At 41.4% G+C, this 23523-nt stretch overlaps 1 protein-coding gene and 1 long non-coding RNA gene across 3 annotated transcripts in view; one reads left to right on the top strand and one right to left on the bottom strand.

Moving 5' to 3' along the window:
• LOC129023299 (uncharacterized) overlaps window positions 1-9856 on the top strand; it is a 52477-nt gene extending 42621 nt beyond the window's left edge. Inside the window, exon 6 of the long non-coding RNA XR_010125903.1 lies at window positions 9600-9856. This is a non-coding gene — a long non-coding RNA (uncharacterized LOC129023299). The remainder of the gene's footprint in view (window positions 1-9599) is intronic.
• The window catches only part of EP300 (E1A binding protein p300), an 89863-nt gene that overhangs the window by 28231 nt on the left and 38109 nt on the right, over window positions 1-23523 (bottom strand). Inside the window, exons 5-14 of one of the 2 annotated variants that reach the window (XM_054469909.2) lie at window positions 23401-23514; window positions 21802-22047; window positions 15255-15348; window positions 13377-13514; window positions 10928-11045; window positions 9970-10144; window positions 4368-4445; window positions 3213-3322; window positions 2007-2144; window positions 983-1420 (exon numbers count right to left, since the gene is read on the bottom strand). In XM_054469909.2, the coding sequence (XP_054325884.1) occupies window positions 983-1420; window positions 2007-2144; window positions 3213-3322; window positions 4368-4445; window positions 9970-10144; window positions 10928-11045; window positions 13377-13514; window positions 15255-15348; window positions 21802-22047; window positions 23401-23514 (1649 nt within the window). The remainder of the gene's footprint in view (window positions 1-982; window positions 1421-2006; window positions 2145-3212; window positions 3323-4367; window positions 4446-9969; window positions 10145-10927; window positions 11046-13376; window positions 13515-15254; window positions 15349-21801; window positions 22048-23400; window positions 23515-23523) is intronic. The other variant, XM_054469910.2, reaches the window with a different exon arrangement.

The following is a 23523-nucleotide window of genomic DNA, read 5'->3' as shown; positions in this document are numbered from 1 at the left end:
AAAATGGCTGTGACTCATGGAACTTCTCAGTTCATCAACATGACTGAGAACTATTTGATACCGATATATATTAATATCGGTATCAAAGTAGAAGCTTCTAAACCCTTAAAAAAAGTTCTATTAATAAGGATTCAACTATTAGATGAGAATTTGGATTTTTATTATATACATAACCAACCTCTCACAAGGAAGCTACAGGTTGTTCTGGGTCTGTAATTCTCTCATCTTAGATTATTTTTAAACTTTGGTTAGGGCCACAAGGACTCATAAATCTGCAATTTTTTTTTTTTTTAGATGGAGTTTCACTCTGGCGCCTAGGATGGAGTGCAGTGGCGCAATCTTGGATCACTGCAGCCTCCACCTCCCAGGTTCAAGCAATTCTCCTGCCTCAGTCTCCCGAGTAGCTGGGATTACAGGCACCCGCTACCACGTCTGGCTAATTTTTGTATTTTTTTGTAGAGACAGGGTTTCACCATGTTGGCCAGGCTAGTCTTGAACTCATGACCTCAAGTGATCTGCCCACCACGGCCTCCCAAAGTGCTAGAATGAAAAGTGTAAACCACCGTGCCCGCCCAAATCTGCAATTTTTAAATTCAATCTCTAGATTTTACAGCTCAAACTGTTTGAAAAAGATTCCTTAAATATATGTAAAATTTATGTGCTGCAGTAAATAATATACTAAATAAGGAGAAGGACTGTGTCCCCTTGTCGTACCCCCTTATGTACCTTCAGACCTCAGGGTACAACATGAAACATAATGGTCAAAGTCAGAGCTAAATAAAATCTTTATGCTCCTGCTACGATAGGTCCTATCACAGGAAGGCAAAACAGGATAAAAAAGTCCCTAATGAAAAATAGATTACATTCTACTTGTGAAGAAAGCAGTAAGAGATAAAGCAAAAGAGAATGGAAATGGCCCAGAAGTAATATAATACTACAGTATAGCTCTAATGATTCTGCCTAAATCCAAATCTCTACTTACTGGAGTTGCAGGCTGTGGAGGAAGCAACGGTGCTGTTGGGGTAGGAACAGACGCTGCTGTGCTCTGCTGTGAGCGAGGCTGCTGCTGGGGCTGGTCAGCAGAAGGTGCAGCAGGAAGTGAAGGCTGCACTTGTTGGGGAAGTTGTGTTGTTGGTGGTGTAGGTGTCTGCCTTGGAGGGGGATGTAGAGCCTGGGACTGTGGCCCAGGTGGCATAGCAGGAGGTGTAGGAACAGGGGCTGGAATTGTTGTTGCTGGTGGCTGCTGAGCCCCTATGTTTGGGGGAGTATGGTGAGGGGTGGGGGTACGACTAGGTACAGGCGAGGGTGAATTCTGATGCAGAGCTGGTTGAGGAAGCTGGGGACAGTGAATGTGGCTCCCCTGAGACCCTGGAGGCATTATAGGAGAGTTCACCGGGCAGGAAGAACTAGACATTTGTGCCTGTTAAAATAAAAAACATAACAAGATAGCAATTCAGAACAGAATAAAGAAAATACTTACACAGTCATGATATATAAATTTAGGATGCAAACTGATTAAACAAAGAGTAGCAATGTGCCTATTTCAAAATGTGTAAAATACCCTATTACCGGGGATATATCTTTGGACAGCACCATCAAGACAGTACTTAACTAAAGAGACTTCAAACCATTCAGCAGAATGGCCTCAGCCACTGCAGAAAAATGGCAGAATTGAGTGCAGAGTGCTCTAGGGCCTGCCTATGCTCTCTTCAGCCAGATTTCCTTCTACATTGTGTTTAATTCTAAGATTTATTTAAAAGTGTTCACTACTAAAAACAATTAAAACCATCCATTTAAATTATTTCCTACTTTGTAACAATTAACACCATTGCTATGTCACACAATAATCTCTTCACGTTCAGAATACCCTAAGTCCAAAATTGTTATTTTTTTTTTAAATCATCTGTTTTCACCCACTATTTGCTGCCACTCTCTCCTATAAAAACCTACGTCAAGAGAAGTTTCAAGAATCAAAAATAAGTGAAAAATCCACTTATGAGACATACTTGAGACACTGGAGCTTGACCGCTGGACGGAGCCAAAGGGATATTTGTTACATTCATTCCCTGTGATGGGAACTGAGTCTGAGGAAGGAACTGGCCCTGGTTGGAAGGCTGTTGCATACGAGGCCCATAACCCATAGGCTGAAAAAAAACCACAAATCAAACTGCTTCATTACAGTTATTCTACTATAACTAAAATCATCAAATGCTCCTAACGTCAGGCTTATTAAGTAGAGAAAAGCCAAAGACAGGAGTATAGGTGAAGAAGGCTGAAGAGGAGAAGGAAGAAAGTTGTAGAATAACTGACTCTTGTGCCAAGATAAAGGGAAATAGCCTCATAGTTTACCTAGGCCTACTCTCAATAATAAGAGGATGGAACACACATTCTCTTCGTACACAAATATGCCTAGCACAAGGATAGTAGGTAATTTTCTTTGCATGCTGTTAAGTGAGGAGAGTCAATCACAATTTCATGAGGTCATCAGTGATGTAGTAATAACACAAATTCTAAGACCCATGATATGTAAAAACAAGAAAATCTTACAAGTTATAGCAGAATCTGGTAGCATTCATGGTCCACAAATGCTCTAGCATTGTTACATGTCATTTCTAAAATTACCCTACACAAATTCAGGCCTTAAAGAAAGAAATCTCGAGTACCAAAGGCCAAAAACTTCATAAGCTAAGACCATCTGTCTTATAGGTTAAAATGAAGGACAGAACTCCCTGTTGAAAATGGCAGATTAGTGAGAAGTAGTAATGCTCAGGAACCCCCAAAAGGATCAAGAATCAGAGGCACCAGCTAACTCTAAAGGGCAGTAGGAGGGTTAGGGTCAAGGTAGAGAGATAGACTGGTTAAGAGTTCGCATAAGGAGCAGGAGAAGCCTAGTCTCTCTTCTCCGAGTTCAAGAAGCAGGCAAACGCACCATCAACCTTCTCTCTGCCTGGAGAAGGGAAGACAGACATCAGAGAAGAGAGGTGACCGTGAAAACGCATGCAGGCCATTAAACACTGGCACTCCAGGGACAAGGGCCTGGCTGTTTTCGTTTTTTGGTCAGCTTTCTAGTAGAGTTAAATACAGAAGAATTACAGAAGAACTAGGAGTTATCGTCTGTTTAAATGACTGTGAGAATTTATAAAGTAGGAACAAACAGGATTTTCAAAATACCAGGTAAAGGCCAAAGAGATTACCAAAGACGTCAAACTAACCGGGTTGAGAGCTCCAGGTTGAGCCAACTGTCCATGGTGCTGAAGAGGAGGGGTTTGCCGGGGTACAATAGGGGGCTGGGCCATGCTCATCTGGCCAAATTGATTCAAACCTGTGAATATGCACAAAATGTTAGTTCTGAATGCCTTTGTGAAATTGAATAATAAAAGATAGAATGCTTATGTCTGATTCTGTATCTTTTTCTTTTTTTTTTTTTTGAGACGGAGTCTCGCTCTGTCGCCCAGGCTGGAGTGCGGTGGCGCAATCTTGGCTCACTGCAAGCTCCGCCACCTGGGTTCACACCATTCTCCTGCCTCAGCCTGCTGAGTAGCTGGGACTACAGGCGCCCGCCACCACACCCGGCTAATTTTTTGTATTTTTAGTAGAGACAAGGATTCACTGTGTTAGCCAGGATGGTCCCGATCTCCTGACCTCGTGATCTGCCCGCCTCAGCCTCCCAAAGTGCTGGGATTACAGGCGTGAGCCACTGTGCTTGGCCCTGATTCTATATCATTTTATCAGGACTAATAAACTGGCTTTCAACCTTCTAAGTATAAATAAATCTGTCTCATTCACAGTAGCAGTAAACAGACATTATCAACTAAGAAAGATCTCCAAACAGAATTTTACAAATTTTACAATCTGCTTTATTTATTTATTTATTTATTTTTTGAGACGAAGTCTGGCTGTCACTCAGGCTGGGGTGCAGTGGCGCAATCTCGCCTCACTGCAAACTCCACCTCCTGGATTCAAGTGATTCTCCAGCCTCAGCCTCCAGAGTAAATTGGATTACAGGCCCATGCCACTACACCTGGCTAATTTTTTTGTGTTTTTAGCAGAGACAGGGTTTCGCCACATTGGCCAGGCTGGTCTCGTACTTTGACCTCAGGTGGTACACCAGCCTCGGCCTCCCAAAGTGCTGGGATTACAAGCGTGAGCCACCATGCCCAGCCTGCAGTTGTTTTTTAATGGATACTTGATCATTTAATGTCACCTGCCCTGTGATCTGCCGGCCAACCTGCTCTTCACTCCCTCTTCCTCTATGGGCAGGTAATCATGACACTTGCTGTTGGCATAAAGCGGGTGTCCAGGTAGCAAGTATTATCTTGCAGTACACCAGGGATTCTTTTAAAATAAAAAAAATTTTCACTATTTACCAGATTGTGGAGTTATCCGAGGCATCATCTGGTTTGGCACACTGCCACGGATCATAGTTGGGTCAGGTAGAGGGCCATCTAGAGTAAAAAAAGAGAAATAAAGAACTATCTTTGCACCATCTTCCCTTAACCAAACAAAAACTCACTGCACACACAAACCCCACAAAATATTTTTAATAATACCTTTGAAAATTGAGTATGAATCACAAAATAAAGCTCTGAACTAGACAGAAACTTGAAGAAAATGTTATTTCTGGAATACAGAAAAATGTCTCCAAGTGGATTTGTTGGTATTCTTTAATGAGCCCGGGTGCTTTCAATGTTGATAGAAAAATAAGCTATTGAAGCCATTATAGGCCAGGCACAGTGGCTCATGCCTGTAATCCTGGCACTTTGGGAGGCTGAGGTGGGTGGATCACTTGAGGTCAGGAGTTCAAAACCAGCCTAGCCAACATGGCGAAACCCCGTCTCTATTAAAAATACAAAAAAATTAGCCAGGCGTGGTGGCAGGCACCTGTAATCCCAGCTACTCTGGAGGCTGAGGCAGGAGAATCACTTGAACCTGGAAGGCGGAGGTTGCAGTGAGCCAAGATCGCACGACTGCACTCCAGCCTGGGTGACGGAGCAAGCTTCTGTCTCCAAAAAAAAAAAAAAAAAAAAATTGAGGCCATTATAGCATTTAATATGTTATTGTTTAACAAAGTCTGAGTCTGGTTGGCATGCAACAGAGTATCTCCATGGATAATAGCTATGAATCATGTCTAATGGGGGCCAAATTTGATCATGTAGCACAACGTTTTTATGCACACAAACTGTGAACATTGATTTTAAGTAATATGCATATTATACCACACTACATATCATGTACCTCTTAAATACAAAAACAGAAATAATTCTTAAAAAAGTAAAATATCCTGTAATCCCAGCACTTTAGGAGGCCGAGGCAGGCAGATCACGAAGTCAGGAGATCGAGACCATCCTGGATAGCACTGTGAAACCCCGTCTCTACTAAAAATACAAAAAAAAATAGCCGGGCGTGGTGGCAGGCGCCTGTAGTCCCAGCCACTCGGGAGGCTGAGGCAGGAGAATGGCATGAACCTGGGAGGTGGAGCTTGCAGTGAGCCGAGATCACGCCACTGCACTCCAGCCTGGGCGACAGAGTGAGACTCCGTCTCAAAAAAAACTAAAATACAAATACATAAATTCTAAGGTCTTTTTCCTGGATTATCTGCACACGCTCTAGCATAGTACTTTCAACATAGTGCACAGAGAAAATATTTTTACAGCACCCTGGGAAAGGACAGATGTCTGTAGTGACCTGGCTCCACCCTGGCCATACCCTCCGTCAAGGGCTGTACATTCAAGCCTCAGGCATAGGAGAGGAAGACCTGCTGCTCTTCTAAGGAGATGTCTATCCCTTCAGACAAATTTCAACCTTTAGTAAATGAGCAAAACTGACAGAGGAAATGCTCAACATTTATTCATATAAACTTTTATCTGTAATTCTGCAAGCTTTATAAGAAGTACATGCATAATCCATGCTCATTACATAAAAATTAAAAATCAGAATAGAAAAATGAATCAGGATCCAACAAATGACCTTGAGATGAACCTTTTCTCTTCCTCCCCACACGTATCTGTATTCATGAACACTATCTACAAAACAATGTTTTCACCTAAGATATGAGTAACTTTTTTTTCAAGTCAACAACACGGATAGGTGTTCCAAGCTAAATGGCAAGTGCCAGGCAGCTAATATCAAGTAAAACTGTTTTAAGTACCCAAAACAATAGAGAATGGTGAGGACTGAAGTGGAGAGAAAACACAGCTTAGAGTCAGCCATGAGTGCAGCTATAGACAGGTGTCACTGTAGGAGAAAGGGGGTCAAGTCTGCTAGACATGTCCATTTTTTTTTTTTTAAGCAGCCAGAAATTCAGACTTTTTAAATGCAAAATCTTCTGATTTTTAAGTATTTGAGACTAATCAAATGAAAATGGCTTAAAAATAAAACCGCAATCCTACTGCCCACATTTGCCCCATATGATGCAGATACGAATGTATCTACTATTGCTCCATGAGGCAGCTCTTGTCATTTTAAGAAAACTTGATGAATTATCTAAAGGAACATCTTGATAGTATTTTTTAAGATAAATATTTAAAGCCTGGGCGCAGTGGCTCACACCTGTAATTTCAGCATTTTGGGAGGCCGAAGTGGGTGGATATCTTGAGTTCAGGAGTTCAAGACTAGCCTGGGCAACATACAGAAACCCTGTTTCTACTAAAAAATACAAAAAAATTAGCCAGGCATGGTGGCGTGTGCCTGTGGTCCCAGCTACTCGGGGGGCTGAGGTGGGAGGATTGCTTGAGCTTCGGAGGCATGGAGGATGCAGTGAGCCGAGATCACACCACTGCACTCCAGGCTGGGCGACAGAGACCCCATCTCAAAAATGTATATATATAAATATTTAGAGGTAAAATATACACAAACAAAAATGTCCATCTTTCACATTTCAATATATATATGCCCTTAATGCAAACTATATGCATTAAATCAAATAATCAAAAACCCTTTATCACACAACACAAGTATCCTGGAATACCACTGCCCCCATCAGAAGCCCATGTTCAGAGGTTAGTATTTATTTCTTCCAGAACTTTTTCTAGGGCATATGCCACACTTAAAAAAACTCAGACTATAACATGCATACTTCTGTCATCAGCTTTTCCTGAAACTTCGTATCTTTGCAAAAAAATTAATAAGGAAAGAGTTACCTACCTTCAACTCCATTAACAACTGGGATTATTTTTTCAAGATGGTACACATTACATTAGTTTACTATGGGCATATTTTTAGGCCAATACACATAGTCCTACCATTGCCACTCTCCGATTCTATAATAACTGTATTCTTTGTATTAAAACAAAAAAATCAAACGTGGCCAGGTGTGATGGCTCAAGCCTCTAATCCCAGCACTTTGCAAGGCCAAGGTAGGCGGATCACTTGAGGCCAGGAGTTCGAGACTAGCCTGGCCAACATGGTGTGAAACCCTGTCTCTACTGAAAACACAAAACATTAGTTAGGTGTGGTGATGCATGCCTGTAATCCCAGCTGCCGGGGATGCTGAGGTACAAGAATCAACCGAATCTGGGAGGCAGAGGTTGCAGTGAGCTTAGATGGTGACACTGCACTTCAGCCTGAGTGACAAAGAGAGACTGTTTCAAAAAATCAAAAACAAAACCAACAACAAAAAAACCAATGTTAAAGAAACATGAAGATGAGAATGTTATGTTTTCTTCAACATTCTACGTAGTTCTTTCAATTTTGTTTTTTTAAAGTTTACAAACCTTATTTATTTATTTATTTATTTAAAGACAGGGTCTCACTCTGTTGCCCAGGCTTGAGTGCAGTGGCACAATCACCGCTCACTGCAGCCTCGACCTCCTGGGCTCAAGTGATGTTCCTGCCTCATCCTCCTGAGTAGCTGGGACTACAGGCACACACCCCCATGCCTGGCTAATTTTTGTATTTTTTATAGAGACAGAGTTTCACCATGTTGCCCAGGCTGGTTCTGAACTCCTAAGCTCAAGTGATCTGCAGCCTCAGCCTCCCAAAGAGCTGGGATTACAGGCGTGAGCCACCACCATGCCCGACCCCTTTTATGCTTCTATTATTTCCTGTGTATCAGGTTAAGGTAAGAATCTTATTCTACAAAATGTCAGATTTAGTACGAGCTAAAGGTCAACATATACTTAAGGCTGATACTCAGTTCCACTACCACTTATTCCTCCTTACATCAGTAGCATACTGTTTATACTGACATTAGGATACAATTTAATATCTCACAGACTTTAAACTTGGCTCAAATTTCACCCAGAACTTGAGTAAATTCTACCAAAACTAAGTATCTCAGGTATGTCCACTTGTTTTTTTTTTTTTTGAGACGGAGTCTCACTCTGTTGCCCAGGCTGGAGTGCAGAGGCACAATCTCGGCTCACTGCAAGCTCCGCCTCCCGGGTTCACACTGTTCTCCTGCCTCAGCCTCCCGAGTAACTGGGACTACAGGTGCCTGCCACCACGCCCGGCTAACTGTTTTGTATTTTTAGTAGAGATGGGGTTTCACCATGTTAGCCAAGATGGTCTCCAGCTCCTGACGTCATGATCCACCTGCCTCGGCCTCCCAAAGTGCTGGGAGTACAGGCATGAACCACCACACCCAGCCTGTCCACTTTTTTTAAACTTTAGTTACTACTCAAGTCCAAATCGTGTACTGAAGCAGTCTCAACTCTAATCTTGACTTTTTCATTCCTGAAAATTTGTTCCCCTAACTACTCAAAAAATCTGTGTTTTTCCTTGCTATTGGGCAGCCTCCATGTATACTATTTCCTCAGCAATGTTGCTCCTCCCAACTTTTCACACATTACAAAACAGTACCTGGCACACTTCAGTTAGCAAATGAGGCTGCTAAAGGCCAGTGGTAACCAATGGTTCCCTACTTTACTACTTCAATGAATGAAAGAGATGAACTTCTCAGCCCACCTATAATCTACTGATTGTATGAGGTTTACTGCCCGCTGGCTCAGTTGGCACTTCTTATAGGTCATTAGCATTTCCTAACTCAGTAAATGCAGGTTTTTCCTATCACAGCCTTGCTCACAGCATTTAAACAGCCTGTGCCATTCCTGAAAATGGTGTGCCTGCTCCATATTTCACTACTTTGATCCTACCAATAAGTCAATGATTGAGTAAGACTATTTATCATAGTCTTGGCTATCTGGTTAATTCATCAGGTCAACAATGATGCTATAACCAGAAACTGAAGCTGTCAAAATGTAATTTTAAATGATGCTTCTAGGCAGGGAGTGGTGGCTTATGCCTGTAATCCTAGTACTTTGGGATGCCAGGGTGGGCGGATCATTTGAGGCCAGGAGTTTGAGATCAGCCAGGCCAACATGGCAAAACCCTATCTCTACGAAAAATACAGAAATTAGACAGGTGTGGTGGCATGTGTCTGTAATTCCAGCTACTCAGAAGGCTGAGGTGGGAGAATTGCTTGAACCTGGGAGGAGGAAGCTGCGGTGATCCAAGATGATGCCACCGTACTCCAGCCTGGGTGACAGAGTGAGACTCTGTCTCTAAAAGAAAAAAAAAAAAAAAAAAAAAAAGTTTCTAGACTTAGAATATTTTATGTCAAGTAGAAAGTGTAACAGTGTAATATATTATGTGTGTTACAGGGCTCCTGAACCTGGTCAGCCTACAAACATTCACTGGCTACTTACCACACAAAGCCAGTCTCAGAGAAATCTGTGAACATCTGTATGTAGGCTATCGCTTTCTAGATGTCACTAGTAGAGAAGTTTACACCTTGGGCTCTAAAAACAATTCCAGATTATCAAGGTATGTTAAGTACCATGCCCAGACATCTTAAATATACTTGTTCTGCTTCTGTTTTTACTAGTAGATGAGTTATTTTCTTTGCAAAGGCAAATGGTTATTTAAAAAACTCTAGAATAGTTACACAAGCTTATAGAAATTAATGACTTTGGATAGCAACTATTTTATTATCAATTTCTCTCAAATAGAAATATAACAAAAAACACTTACTAGAAGTCATTCCTGGTTGCGGCTGTCCCATGTTAGGCCCCGGATTCATGGAAACTGGAACCATGCCTGCAGCATTTGGTAGCATGTTCTGCTTCTGTAGTCTGGTCCTTCGTTTTTCTTCTAGTTCTTTCTGGATCTTATAGATTTTCTCAGCTAGAAGGTGGTAGTATTCCGCCTTTTGAATTGTTGAAGTAAAATAAGGGAGATGAGGAAAAAAGGAACTACCACCAGGTAACAGAAAAAATAAACTGAGAATAGATATTAGTTTCATTTTATATGCTGCATTAAGAACTGGTGCCAATTTAGAAAGGAAAGTTCAACTTATGTACAGAATCTGAACTACCGTGAATAAGTCGCTACTTCATTATATTCTAGTGAAAAGAGAACAGAGCTGGTAACAGCTCAGCACCACCCCCCTCCTGTTTTTGAGAGAGACAAGGTCTCCCTCTGTCACCAGCAGCGCAATCCTGAATCACTGCAGCTCGACTTCCAAAGCTCCAGTGTTTCCCCCACCTCAGCCTTTTGAGCAGCTGGGACTACAGGCACGCGCCACCATGCCTGGCTAATTTTTTGTAGAGATGGGGTTTTGCTACGTTGCCCGGGCTGGTCTCCAACTCCTAGGCTCAAGTGATCCGCCCACCTCAGACTTCCAAACTGCTGGGATTACAGGCACTGAGCCACTGCACTCAGCCAGCTCAGCCACTTTTTAGGTTGACAGGACAACCAGATAAAGTGTCACATGAGTGCATTGTATTAGGAGGAAAAACATAAAATTCTTGATGACATACACTTATGAAATTGCTTTGTTATCCTAACTGTGCTTGGGGACAATAAGACAGGATAGCTACAGCGTGTCCCCCGTCTGAAGCACATATACTACTTGTACATGCTAAAGAGGAATAAAATAACCACAACAAGTTCAATTTTGGCTATTAATAGAAAAAAACCAGACACTCACTCGATTGTTTGCAGATTCATACATGTCCCCTTCGACTTTCCGAGCATATGCAACTAGGTTTTCCATCCGTCTGTCTTTTAAAGCAGCAGGATCCGGTGTAGGAAATATGGCTTGGACGCTGGAAAAAGAAAATCCTATCACTGTAATATCGTGTCAGCATTTAATTAGTATTTTTCCGATTTTTATACACCGAACACATAGAGGAAAAGAAAAAATAATGGCAAGGTGATATATATTAAAATACTTACTGAAATTGTCTTTTTGTGATAAACAAAAGAATTTTTGTCTATATTTCCGTTCACAATATAAGAAATGACTCTATAAAAAATACTCTTTGGCCCCTGTTACTCTAGATGTAAAGCAAAATATTACTTTGGGCTACATACTAAAGACAGTGAGGAAAACAGGCCTTGTCATAGTATCAAGTAGCCTTCAGAGTTCCACCTGCTCTTCTAAATTTATTACTTAGCTTACTGAAATAAAATTGAGTAACCACTCTAAAATGTTAAAACATCAAAAACTTGAACTGTTCTGACAAAGGCTTATAAAAAACAAACAAAAAACCAGAAACCTGAAGTGGAGAGACCAGAAATGTGTAATGATTCTGTTAGATTCAATTTTTCACTTTCATGCAATTCCCTAACAAAATGTTTTGCACTAGTATTTCTTAAGACTGATAAACGTGCTCTTTAGGCACTAATTTTATTTGGACATCCCGTACTCAGTTGCACAGGACTTGAAGGAACCAGATCAAGAAGATATAAATGGAAGTCCAGAAGAATACCAAGTTGGTAGAAAACTCGAGCATATATAATAAACTTGTAATGTCAAATAATCAATCCCAAATAACCATCTCTGTCCATTAAATAAAAGTTCCTGAATAGTCTGTCACAAAATAAGAGACTGGTTATTCTTTATTAAAGGAATAATTTCATTAAACTTGTGAAGTTCTTTCCTTGTCAAATTCCGTTACTTAGTGCTACCACTGAAGAATTCCTGGCTGGACGCAGTGGCTCACGCCTATAATCCCAGCCCTTTGGGAGGCCAAGGCAGGTGGATCACCTGAGGTCAGGAGTTCGAGACCAGCCTGGCCAACACGGCAAAACCCCATCTCCACTAAAAATACAAAAATCAGCCAGGTGTGGTGGCACACACCTGTAACCCCAGCTACTCGGGAGGATGAGACAGGAGAAACGCTTGAACCCAGGAGATGGGAGGTTGCAGTAGTGAGCCGAGATCACGACACTGCACTCCAGCCTGGGCAACAGAGCAAGACTCCGTCTCAAAAAAAAAAAACAAAAAATCCTAAATGATTAGCAAGCATGGGTTCCTGGGAGAAAAAAAAATTCCTAAATGAAACGTATATAATTGGTGGTTTGACGTAACATAAAAATAAATTAAGACAAAATGATAAATAGTTCCTCAATCAATTAAAAAATATGGATACAGTAAAGAAGACCCTGCTATTAACTGAAAGTGAAATGAAAAGACTTCTCCAAGAAAAAAATACTGCATGGTGTTTGAAGGGTAAATTCTGTAATCGGCAAGGTCCAAGCTCTACCTTTTTATGATGCTGAGCACATTTCATTACCTTGCTCTATATGCCTCCCCCTCCTTCATCTGACAAAAACTCTTTAGATTAAGATGGAGTTCGTAAAGGGAGAGTGCCTGAAATATATCAACTTCTCAAAAATAAACTGCCATGTGCACATTTGGAGAAGACCAGAGAGTCCACCCTACCAGATTTTTACATAATAAAAGCTCTACCAGGACAGGCATGGTGGCTCACACCTGTAATCCTAGCACTTTGGGAAGCTGAGGCAGGTGGATCACTTGATGTCAGGAATTTGAAGTCAGCCTGACCAACATAGTGAAACCCCGTCTCTACTAAAAATACAAAAATTAGCCAGGTGAGGTGGCACATGCCTGTAGTCCCAGCTACCTGGGCAGCTGAAGCAGGAGAATCGCTGGCACCTGGGAGGCGAAGTCTGCAGTGAACCGAGATCGTGCCACTGCACTCCAGCCTGGGCAACAGAGTGAGACTCCATCTCAGACAAACAAAAAAACAAACAAAAAAACCCTGCTCTACCAGGAGTAACAGAAAAGGATGTTATCAATGCAATATTTTAATGAGCTGAGGCCCAGTTTTTCTTAGATATATAAGTTTTGCAAAGGCAATAGCTAAAAACAATGTTTAATATATTTACTGTCACTAGACAGAATAGTTCACATGCTATTAAAGCTGAAAGACTATCATAGATGATGGTGAGAAAGGTCGAGAAGGAAAAAAGCAGCAGCAGCAAGAAATCCACAAGAGTAGAAGTATCAACATCAACGTCCATGCTACAGAAAAATTGCTAATATTTCTTTAGTAATTAAATGCCCAGGAGATTGAAAGCATGGTGACGTAACACCTCTTTACGAATGAGACGTCCACAATCTTACTTACAGTTTGTGAACAAGATGATTTCGAAGATCCTGAGTAATATCTTCATGCCACTGTTTCCGAATTCCAGTAGTGGATGGTTGAGCTGCTGTTGGCATAGGACCCAGGGAGGGCACACTGGCATTTTCACTCATCATTGGGCTTCAAAAAGGGGTCACCAAATAGTTTTAGTGAAGAAAGGTAGGAGAAGGAAGACCTCATTTAATTCAAGCTGACACTGATTATTGTAATGGAATCAATATGCTATGTCACTTCTATTTGCATTAAGGCGTTAGGCAGGGAGAAGTATGTGACTAGGCTAATTTTAAACTGTGCATATTCATATCTGTGTGAGGGTAAGTTGTATTTCTTTGGAGGGCACGATGACGTCCTAACACAAGATATCATAAGACTTCATTTTCTTGGTTTTGTCTGTAATGTTTTTTTTTTTTTTTTTTGAGACAAAGTCTTGCTCTGTCGCCCAGGCTGGACTGTAGTGGTGCAATCCCAGATCACTGCAATCTCTGCCTTCCGGGTTCAAGCGATTCTCCTGCCTCAGCCTCTTAAGTTGCTGGGATTACAAGCACCTGCCACCACGTCCGGCTAATTTTGTATTTTAGTAGAGATGGGGTTTCACCATGTTGGCTAGGCTGGTCTCAAACTCCTGACCTCAAGTGATCTACCCACCTGGGCCTCCCAAAGTGCTGAGATTACAGGCGTGAGCCACTGCGCCCAGTCTTTTTTTTTTTTCCTTCTTCTTGAGATGGCGTGTCTCTCTGTCGCCCAGGCTGGAGTGCAGTGGCATGATCTCAGCTCACTGCAACCTCTGCCTCCAGGGTTCAAGCGATTCTCCTGCCTCAGCCTCCCGAGTAGCTGGGATTACAGGTGGGTGCCACCATGCCTGGCTAATTTTCTTATTTCTAGCACAGACAGGGTTTCACCATGTTGCCCAGGCTGGTCTTGAGCTTCTAAGATCAATCGATCTGCCTCCTCCCAAAGTGCTGGGATTACAGGGGAGCTGCCATGCCCGGCCCATACTCAGTTTTCTAAGGCTTGTGTTATCAGACTAAGCTGTCATTTTAACACAGCTCACCTCAGGGAATGCTTTGGATGATGGACTCTCTTTTTAAAATAATAATTTTTATCTTTTGAGACACAGTCTCACTGTCACCCAGACTGGGGTGCAGTGGTGTAATCACGGCTTACCAGAGCCTTGACCTCCCAGCCTCAAGTGCTCCTCCCACCTCAGCCTCATCAGTAGCTGCGACTACAGGTGCACGCCACCATGCCTCGTTAACTTTTTTGTATTTTCTTGTAGAGAAGACGTCTTGACATATTGCCCAGGCTGGTGGACTAATTCTTAACATCAGGATAAGGCTGACTGTTATGGAGCTGTAACCTTGCAACATCCTACTGTATTAGGGAAGGTGTAGGCTACACTAGATAATCAATACAATTTCGATTAAGGCTGTAGAAAGAAGAAAGAATGGGTTGGGCGTGGTGGCTCACGTCTGCAATCCCAGCACTTCGGGAGGCTAAGGCGGATGGATCACGAGGTCAGGAGTTCAAGACCAGCCTGGCCAACACAGTGAAACCCTGTCTCTACCAAAAATACAAAAATTAGCTGGGCATGGTGGCGTGTTCCTGTAATCCCAGCTACTCAGGAGGCTGAGGCAGGAGAACTGCTTTAAGCGGAACCAGGAGGCAGAGGTTGCAGTGAGCTGAGATCGCAAACACTGCACTCTAGCCTGGGCTACAGAGTGAAAAAAGAAAGAATGGACTCAAACATCTACCTGTATTCAAAGACATTCTCAAACCGAGGAAACTAAGTTCAAAAGTCAAACAAGGAATTGTTAACCAGTATTTGTAATGTGCCAGGGTACAAACCATGGTAAGACTTACTTTTGAGAATTTATGGCTGAATGCAACATTGAGTCAGAAAGAAGACTCGGCGTTTGAACTCCTACACCTCCATTTACTCCCATAGGACTAGCACCTAAGTCAAAATGAAATAACAGAAGGCAGAAATAAATACAACAGCCACCATACAATAAATACCATAAAGTTAAGAAACAAATGACAAATCAGAAAAAAATATTAGCAGCATATACAATAAATAATTGACAATATAACTGGCAACACATATGTAAAGGCTGATTTGAAGTACCCTTACAAACAGGTAAGAAAAAGATGAAGCACCCAACAGTAAATCATAGAAAACGAAACATAACTTTAAAAAAAAAAAAAAAAAAAAAAATGCAAATGTGACCAGGCGCAGAGGCTCATGCCTGTAATCTCAGTACTTTGGGAGACCAAGGTGGGCAGATCATGAGGTCAGGAGTTTGAGATCAGCCTGGCCAACATGGTGAAACCCCCTATCTACTAAAAATACAAAAAATTTGCCGGGCGTGGTGACAGGCGCTCGGGAAGTTGAGACAGGAGAATCGCTTGAACCCGGGAAGTGGAGGTTGCAGTGGGCCAAGACTGCACCACTGCACTCCAGCCTGGGCAACAGAGCGAGAATCTGTCTCAAAAAAAAAAAAAAAAAAAAAAAAAAAAAAAAAAAAAAAAGGCAAATGTGCACAACAGCACTTACGGTTAAACTTAAAACATATTTTCATGTATGAAATTCTCAAAACTTTTAGAAGTTGATTTTCTAAATCCAAGTGTTGAGAATGATGTGTGGAAATACACATTTTCAACTAAAATGCACAGATGTATAAACTGATCATCTCTTGGAAGAGCTATTTGGCAAGTGCTAACATATATTCTTAGAATTTCCACTTTTGATGGCTTACAGTTATATATGTCTAGAAGGAGCAAAGAATCCTCAATCCAAAATTGTTTAGAGAATTCAGCTATACATGCAAATGCTTCCATAAGCAACAAAAGTTTATGTAAGGAGACAGGAGCCTAAGTACAGTGATCCTTAGAGGGACACAAAGCAGTGTTCAGGTGAAAGAACACTTTTTATCGAATATTCCAACACTCCTTCAAAATGGCTTAAATAGCTCTAATGTGCATACATTACTTCTTCAATTAACACCTTCAATGAATATCCTATTTCTTTTTTCTTTTTTGAGATGGAGTCTCTCTCTGTCGTCCAGGCTGGAGTACAGTGACGCAATCTCAGCTCACTGCAAGCTCCGCCTCCCAGGTTCACGCCATTCTCCCGCCTCGGCCTCCCGAGTAGCTGGGACTACAGGCACCCACCACCACGCCCGGGTAAGTTTTTTTTTTGTATTTTTAGTAAAGATGGGGTTCAACATGTTAGCCAGGTGAGTCTCGATCTCTTGACCTTGTGATCCGCCTGCCTCGGCCTTCCAAAGTAGAGGCCGGGTGCAGTGGCTCACACTTGTAATCCCAGCACTTCGGGAGACCAAGGCAGGAGGATCAAAAGGTCAAGAGATCGAGACCATCCTAACCAACGTGGTGAAACCCAATCTCTACTAAAAACACAAAAATTAGCTGGGCATGGCAGCACACTCCTGTAGTCCCAGCTACTTGGGAGGCTGAGGTAGGAGAATCATTTGAACCCCAGAGGCGGAGGTTGCAGTGAGCAGAGATCATGCCACTGCACTCCAGTGCGGCGACAGAGCGAGATTCCGTCTCAAAAAAAAAAAGACATGGGGGTTCTCACTATATTGCCCAGGCTGGTCTCAAACTCCTATGCTCCTGTGTTGGCCTCCCAGTGTGTTGGGATTACAGGCATAAGCCATCATGCCTGGCTGCATATTCTACTGCTATAACATCTTAAGTGACTGGAGAGATAAAACAACAAACAAACAAGAAAGAAAAACTGAAAGCATTCAAACCCATGTTGTTCAATGTAAAAAAAAACAAAATAAACACTAAAAACAACCAACAGCAACACTCACATCAAACCAAATTTTCATGTGGCTAAAAGACTTTTGATACACAGTTCTATTAATACACCCCTCAAGTTATTTTTAAAAACAAAACTTCCCACTGAAATGAAAATAACTGGCTCAATTTATAAACAATTTTTAATGAAGAGAAATGCTGTTGCCTTCCTTCACCATGCTCCGTAAAAGCTTAGGCTAAACTTTCCTTCATTGTTTTGTTTTTGAGACAAGGTCTCACTCTGTCACCCAGGCTAAAGTGCAGGTGCACAATGATAACAGCATCCTGAAACTCCTGGGTTCAAGCAATCCTCCCACTTTGGCCTCCCAGTGATGGAATTACAGGCACGAGTCACTGTGCCTGGGCAGAATTTTCCTTCTAATATTATCAGGCTAGCTCTCTGAAATTTAGCTGTTACAAGTGTGTTTTTCAAATAGAGTTGTGATGTCATTAATTATTTATGTGTTACTGTAAAAATCTTGTGTGAAAATTACATTTGTAGATAAATTATATTTAACAAAACTTGTTTAGTGCAATGAAATAAAAAACTGATTACACTGTACATGAATTTGCTTATCTTAGTGCATTCTGATGGTTCATGACAACACAGCTACACATTCTCTCCAAGGTCTCCAGGTCTATTCTAGAGATTTTTGTTCACTAAGACAATTATTACTACAAAGGTACTATTAACTGAAGAAATAAAAACAAAGGAAACTTGAGTAATCTTAAATCTAATTCTAAATAAAAAGACACGAAGAAATGGGGGCAAAAATCCCCCAAAATTATCATTCAAATAATTCTGCACATATATAAAAGTACATAGGCAAGATAATATATGATGAGAGGAAAAGAGCTGTAATAGGAACTATAAACATAAGTTCGAAAAATAAAAGGAAACTACCCAATTACAATAATGAAATTCCAGACCAGGGGAAGACAACAACCTACTAAAACTTAAGGAAAAAGGTAAGTGCATTCTGCATAACACAGAATGGGAGATAAAAAAGCAATGCTGGCTGGGCGTCCTGTAATCCCAGCACTATGGGAGGCCGAGGCAGGCAGATCACGAAGTCAGCAGTTCAAGAACAGCCTGGCCAATGTGGTGAAACCCTGTCTCTACTAAAAGAAAACACAAAAAGGTGGTGGCATGCGCCTAGTCCCAGCTACTCTTGGAGGCTGAGGCAGGAGAATTGCTTGAACCCAGGAGGCAGAGGGTGCAGTGAGCCGAGATGGTGCCAGTGCACTCCAGCCTGGGCGACAGGGTGAGACACTGTCTCAAAAAGAAAAAGAAAGAAAGAAAGAAAGAAAAAAGCAATGCTAATTCCAAGACAGAAGATATAAAACAAGAGGGGAAAATATGCTAGTGTCCAGGTCCAACTTTCCATTACCCCTGTACATTATTTTCAATACAGAAGAGGTAAAAGGAAGCCTGAAAAGGCAAGATTGCTCCTCATCCCTTTTCCTAGTCCTGCTTAAAAACCCGTCACTCAATAATTATTTAACTAGTTAGCACTGGTTGTCATGGAAGTAATGAAAAACACAAACTACTTTGGGAGGTCGAGGCAGGCGGATCACTTGAGCTCAGGAGTTCAAGACCAGCCTGGGCCATATGGCGAAACACTGTCTCTACAAAACATACAAAAATTAGCCAGGCGTGGTGGTGCAACGTATGTGGTCCCAGCTACTTGGGAGGCTGAGGTGGAAGGATCGCTTGAGCCCAGGAGGCAGAGGTTGCAGGCCAAGATCGCACTACTGCATTCCAGCCTGGGTGACACAGCGAGACCCAGTCTCAAACACACATACACACATACAGCAAGACCAATCACACACACACACACACACACACACACACACGTACGTTTCCAGTTATCAGACCCAGTCTCAAAAACACACACGTACGTTTCTAGTTATCCAAAATTTATCTAAGAAAACTTATCTAAGTCCTCGATTAGGTAAAACTCAAGAAAAACATCCTCCTTGAAAATACTACTTTCAAGAATGAAATCAGAAAAAAAAAAAAAGAATGAAATCAACGGACCAAGTAATAAACAATAACAACAGGGCAGGAATGAAGAATCTAAAGAATATTAAAATAGAAATGGTCTGGTACAATGAGCATTAGCACAACTGTTCAAAATAGTCATGCCAGTGACTGCAAAATCTGACTTACAAACTTGAATACAAGAAGCTCCATGTCACTATCTAGCATTTTAGATCTTAAATTATTAAAAGTCAAAATCAAAATTGATGGGTCTAAAAATGTTTGCATTTCACTCTCATAACTTTCAGTTTCCGACACAATAGTTGTTAAACAGTTTATGAAAACAGTAGCATTAAAACTTTACTGCACAGTGGCTCCAATATGTGCTTAAAAGCAGATCACTGGTTTGAAAATACTGTTATTATAAAGAAAAACAGGAAGAAAAAAATGTCCTGAAGATTAATTCAAAAACAAAAATGGGAGCAACAGAACACAGCAGTGGAAAATAGGAAGAAAGTAAAAAAATAGCAGTATGGGTTGGTTGGCATCCCAAATACAAAAATCCAAAACTTTGTGAATGCCAACATGATATTCAAGAGAAATGCTCAATGCAGCATTTTGATTTTTGGATTTGGGATTCTCAACTCAACCAGCAAATATAAACATTCCAAACTCCGAAAAAAATCTAAAGTACTCTGTTTTCAAGCATTTCGGAAAAGGGATACTCAATCTGTATTTAAAAATAATCTTAGAGGGTCAGGCACGGTGGTTCATGTCTGTAATCACAGCACTTTGGGAGGTTGAGGCGGGCAGATCACCTGAGGTCAGGAGTTCAAGACCAGCCTGGCCAACAGGGCAAAACCTCGTTACTAAAAAAAAAAAAAAAAAAAAAAAAATTAGCTGGGTGTGGTGGCAGGTGCCTCTAATCCCAGCTACTTGGAAGGCTGAGGCAGGAAGAACTGCTTGAACCCAGGAGGCGGAAGTTGCAGTGAGCCAAGATCGTGTCACTGCACTCCAGCCTCGGTGACACAGCGAGACTCTGTCTCTGGGAGGGTGAGGGGGGGAAATCTTAGGCCAGGTGCAGTGGCTCACGCCTGTAATCCCAGCACTTTGGGAGGCCAAGGCAGGAGGATTGCTTGAGCCCAGGAGTTCAAGACCAACCTGGACAAGACCCGGTCTCCACAATGCTGGATGTCTAACTACTCAAACAAAACAGCTTAGATATTTCAACTGCTTGACAGCAGAGGGATAGGATAGACACAGAAAAAAGCTGTTTGATTTTATCATATGCATTAGAGAAACATACATATCCCAAAATTAAGATACTAGAACAATTCTCCCAATTTTATCATATGCAATCAGAGAAACATATATATCCCCAAATTAGGATACTGGAACACTTCTCCCTCTTCCCTCTCAGTCATAAAACAGGAAGTGAGGCAAACAAGTCACAAAAAAACTATTTGAAAAGGCACACTATTCCTCCTGTCAGACATGAGGAAATCATTACCAACTACACTCATTTCTATATGTTTCGGCCCAAAATGCCTCAAGTCAAAACACAATTTCTGTTATATAGTTTAAAACAACAGAATAATTGGAGATCTCAACGTCGATCTGTAAGAGATTGTTGGGCCGGGCATGATGGCTCACACCTGTAATCCAGCACTTTGAGAGGCCCAGGTGGGTGGATCACGAGGTCAAGAGATTGAGATCATCATAGCCATCTCAATCTACTAAACCCCATCTCTACTAAAAATACAAAAATTAGCTGGGCATGGTGGCATGCGCCTGTAGTCCCAGCTACTCAGGAGGCTGAGGCAGGAGAATCGCTTGAACCCGGGAGGCAGAGGTTGCAGTGAGCCGAGATCGTGCCACTGCATTCCAGCCTGACAACAGAGTGAGACTCCATCTCAAAACAAACGCACAAAAAAAAAAAAAGAATGAAAGAATGACATACCATACAACCATTTAAAATGATACATGTAGTACTGACTATGAAAGATGTCTACACAGTATTTTTTTTTTTTTTTTTGAGATGGAGTCTTGCTCTGTCACCCAAGCTGGAGCGCAATGGCTCAATCTCGGCTCACTGCAACCTCTGCCTCCCAGGTTCAAACCATTCTCCTGTCTCGACCTCTCGTGTAGCTAGGATTACAGGCATGCACCACCACACCCTACTAATTTTTGTATTTTTAGTAGAGACGGGGTTTCACTATGTTGGTCAGGCTGGTCTCAAACTCCTGACCTTGTGATCCACCCGCCTTGGCCTCCCAATGTGCTGGGATTACAGGTGTTAGCCACCATGCCCGGCCCGTCTACATAGTATTAACCAAAGTTTGTTGTGGAATTACATATGGGATCTCATTTCTGCAAATCTAAACTCATATAATGCAAAAAAGGATCAAGGAAGATACAAACCAGTGGCAGTTACCTCTCGTAGATGAACTGTAAGCGAACGTTTACACTGTAATCTTTAAAAAATTACTTAAAAAATTAATCATGTAGCAGAAAAAATAAAAAGGAGCTAACAACCCTGCGTTTATAGATGTCATTTACTGACACAACCAATACCATGTTATTAGGATGACACAAACTTACTCATGTTGCTCATGGGCCGCATGCCTTGGGGAGACTGCCCAGGCTGCTGATTCTGCTGGTTCTTTGCTTGCACCTGGGGTTGTGTCGGCATCTGATTTACTTGATAGGGTAGTCCAAGAGCTGCATAGGCTCTTTCTATAGAGCTGGGATCAATCTGACTAACAGTGCTTAGGTTGGGGGTAGACTGTTGACCCACCCCTAGAGAGCTAGGATTTCCAAGTCCAACGGGTGCTCCAGTCAAAATTGCTACAGAAGACAAAAGATATAGTATTACAACATTAATGCTGGTGAGAAAAAAAGACTAACATGTCTAATAAAAAAACCCACAAAATTATTGTTACATGATTATGAAACATCTGAGTACGTGGATCTTGTCTTCCATTATTTCCTTGAAGAAATTTCTAAACGCAGAACTGATTGGTAAAAGAGGACCACTGGTATAAAAGGCTTTTGATTCTGAATGCCCAATAGCCTTCCCAAAGGGCTTTATTAATGTTCCGACCAACACTGTATGAATGCTTTGGAGCTATTCAACTGCCAATACCTGGCAGCATCATTTCTGCCTACACTACAGGAGAGAAATGGTACCTTATTTCTCTTCTTAATAGTGAATTGTACTGGGAGTTCCCCTCTCTCCTCCCGCCTCTGGTGAATTGTCTATTTTCTATTCCCAATTCTTGTTATAAAATTTAATTCCATTTTCAAATGCTGTACAATACTTCCCAAATTTGTCCTTTAACCCTAAAAGCTTAAATTTTTGTTGCTATAGAGATGTGGTAGTTACGCTTTTAAAGTGTTAATCTCGTCTTTTCTCTTGAAAAAAAAAAAAAGCTCTTCTATATCCCAATATTATAAAAATAATCTCATATTTTTTCTTTTTAAAATAATTTCCAAGTACTGGAATGTTTAGATAACAAGTATAAAAGAATAACTTGCCCAATGCCAAAGCAACAGTCTTTAAATTTTCATAGGTTCAAAGTAGAACATAAATTTACCTATTGCTGTTTGTATAAATAATGAGTATTGAGAGTTCCTGGATCTCATTTTAGATTTTAAGCAGTGTTCAGTTCTTTTTTTTTTAAAGACAGGGTATCACTGTGTCACCCAGGCTGGACTGCTGTGCCATAATCATAGCTCACTACAGCCTCCAACTCCTGGATTCAAGGAATCCTCTCATCTCAGCCAGGCACACACCACACACAGTTAATTTTTAAAGTTTTTGGAAGATACAAGGTCTCGCTAAGTTGCCTAGGCTGGTCTTGAACTCCTGGGAATCCTCTTGCCTTGCTTTCCAAAATTGTTGGGATGACAGGCGTGAGCCACTGCACTGTTTTTTCTTTTTTTTTTTTAATTGAGGCAGGTTCTCACTCCATCACTCAGGCTGGAGCGCAGTAACATGACCATAGCTCACTGCAGCCTCAAACTCCCTAAGCAGTTCAATTCTATGCACTAGGGAAGCAGAAAAATTAAAAGGGAAAAAAACATTTATTCAACATAGTACAACACCACAGGTCCCTCACATAATCAAGAAGCACTATAAATGGCACTGGTGAGACTTTAAACTTTTCATATAAACCTTCAGAAGATTTCATCACTTACGCTGTTGATTTCTCTTATCACCAGCATTTTTGAGGGGGAGACACACAGGACAATCATGTCTTGTACAATTCTTCCAGTGTGAAATGATTTGTCGAGAAGATGCACAGTGTGCCACTAAAGAGA

This window comes from Pongo pygmaeus, chromosome 23 (genome assembly GCF_028885625.2).
Source record: "Pongo pygmaeus isolate AG05252 chromosome 23, NHGRI_mPonPyg2-v2.0_pri, whole genome shotgun sequence".
In the NCBI taxonomy this organism is placed as follows: domain Eukaryota; kingdom Metazoa; phylum Chordata; class Mammalia; order Primates; family Hominidae; genus Pongo; species Pongo pygmaeus.
The sequence above is the reverse complement of the archived record's forward strand: the minus strand, read 5'-3'. Positions and strand labels throughout refer to the sequence as shown.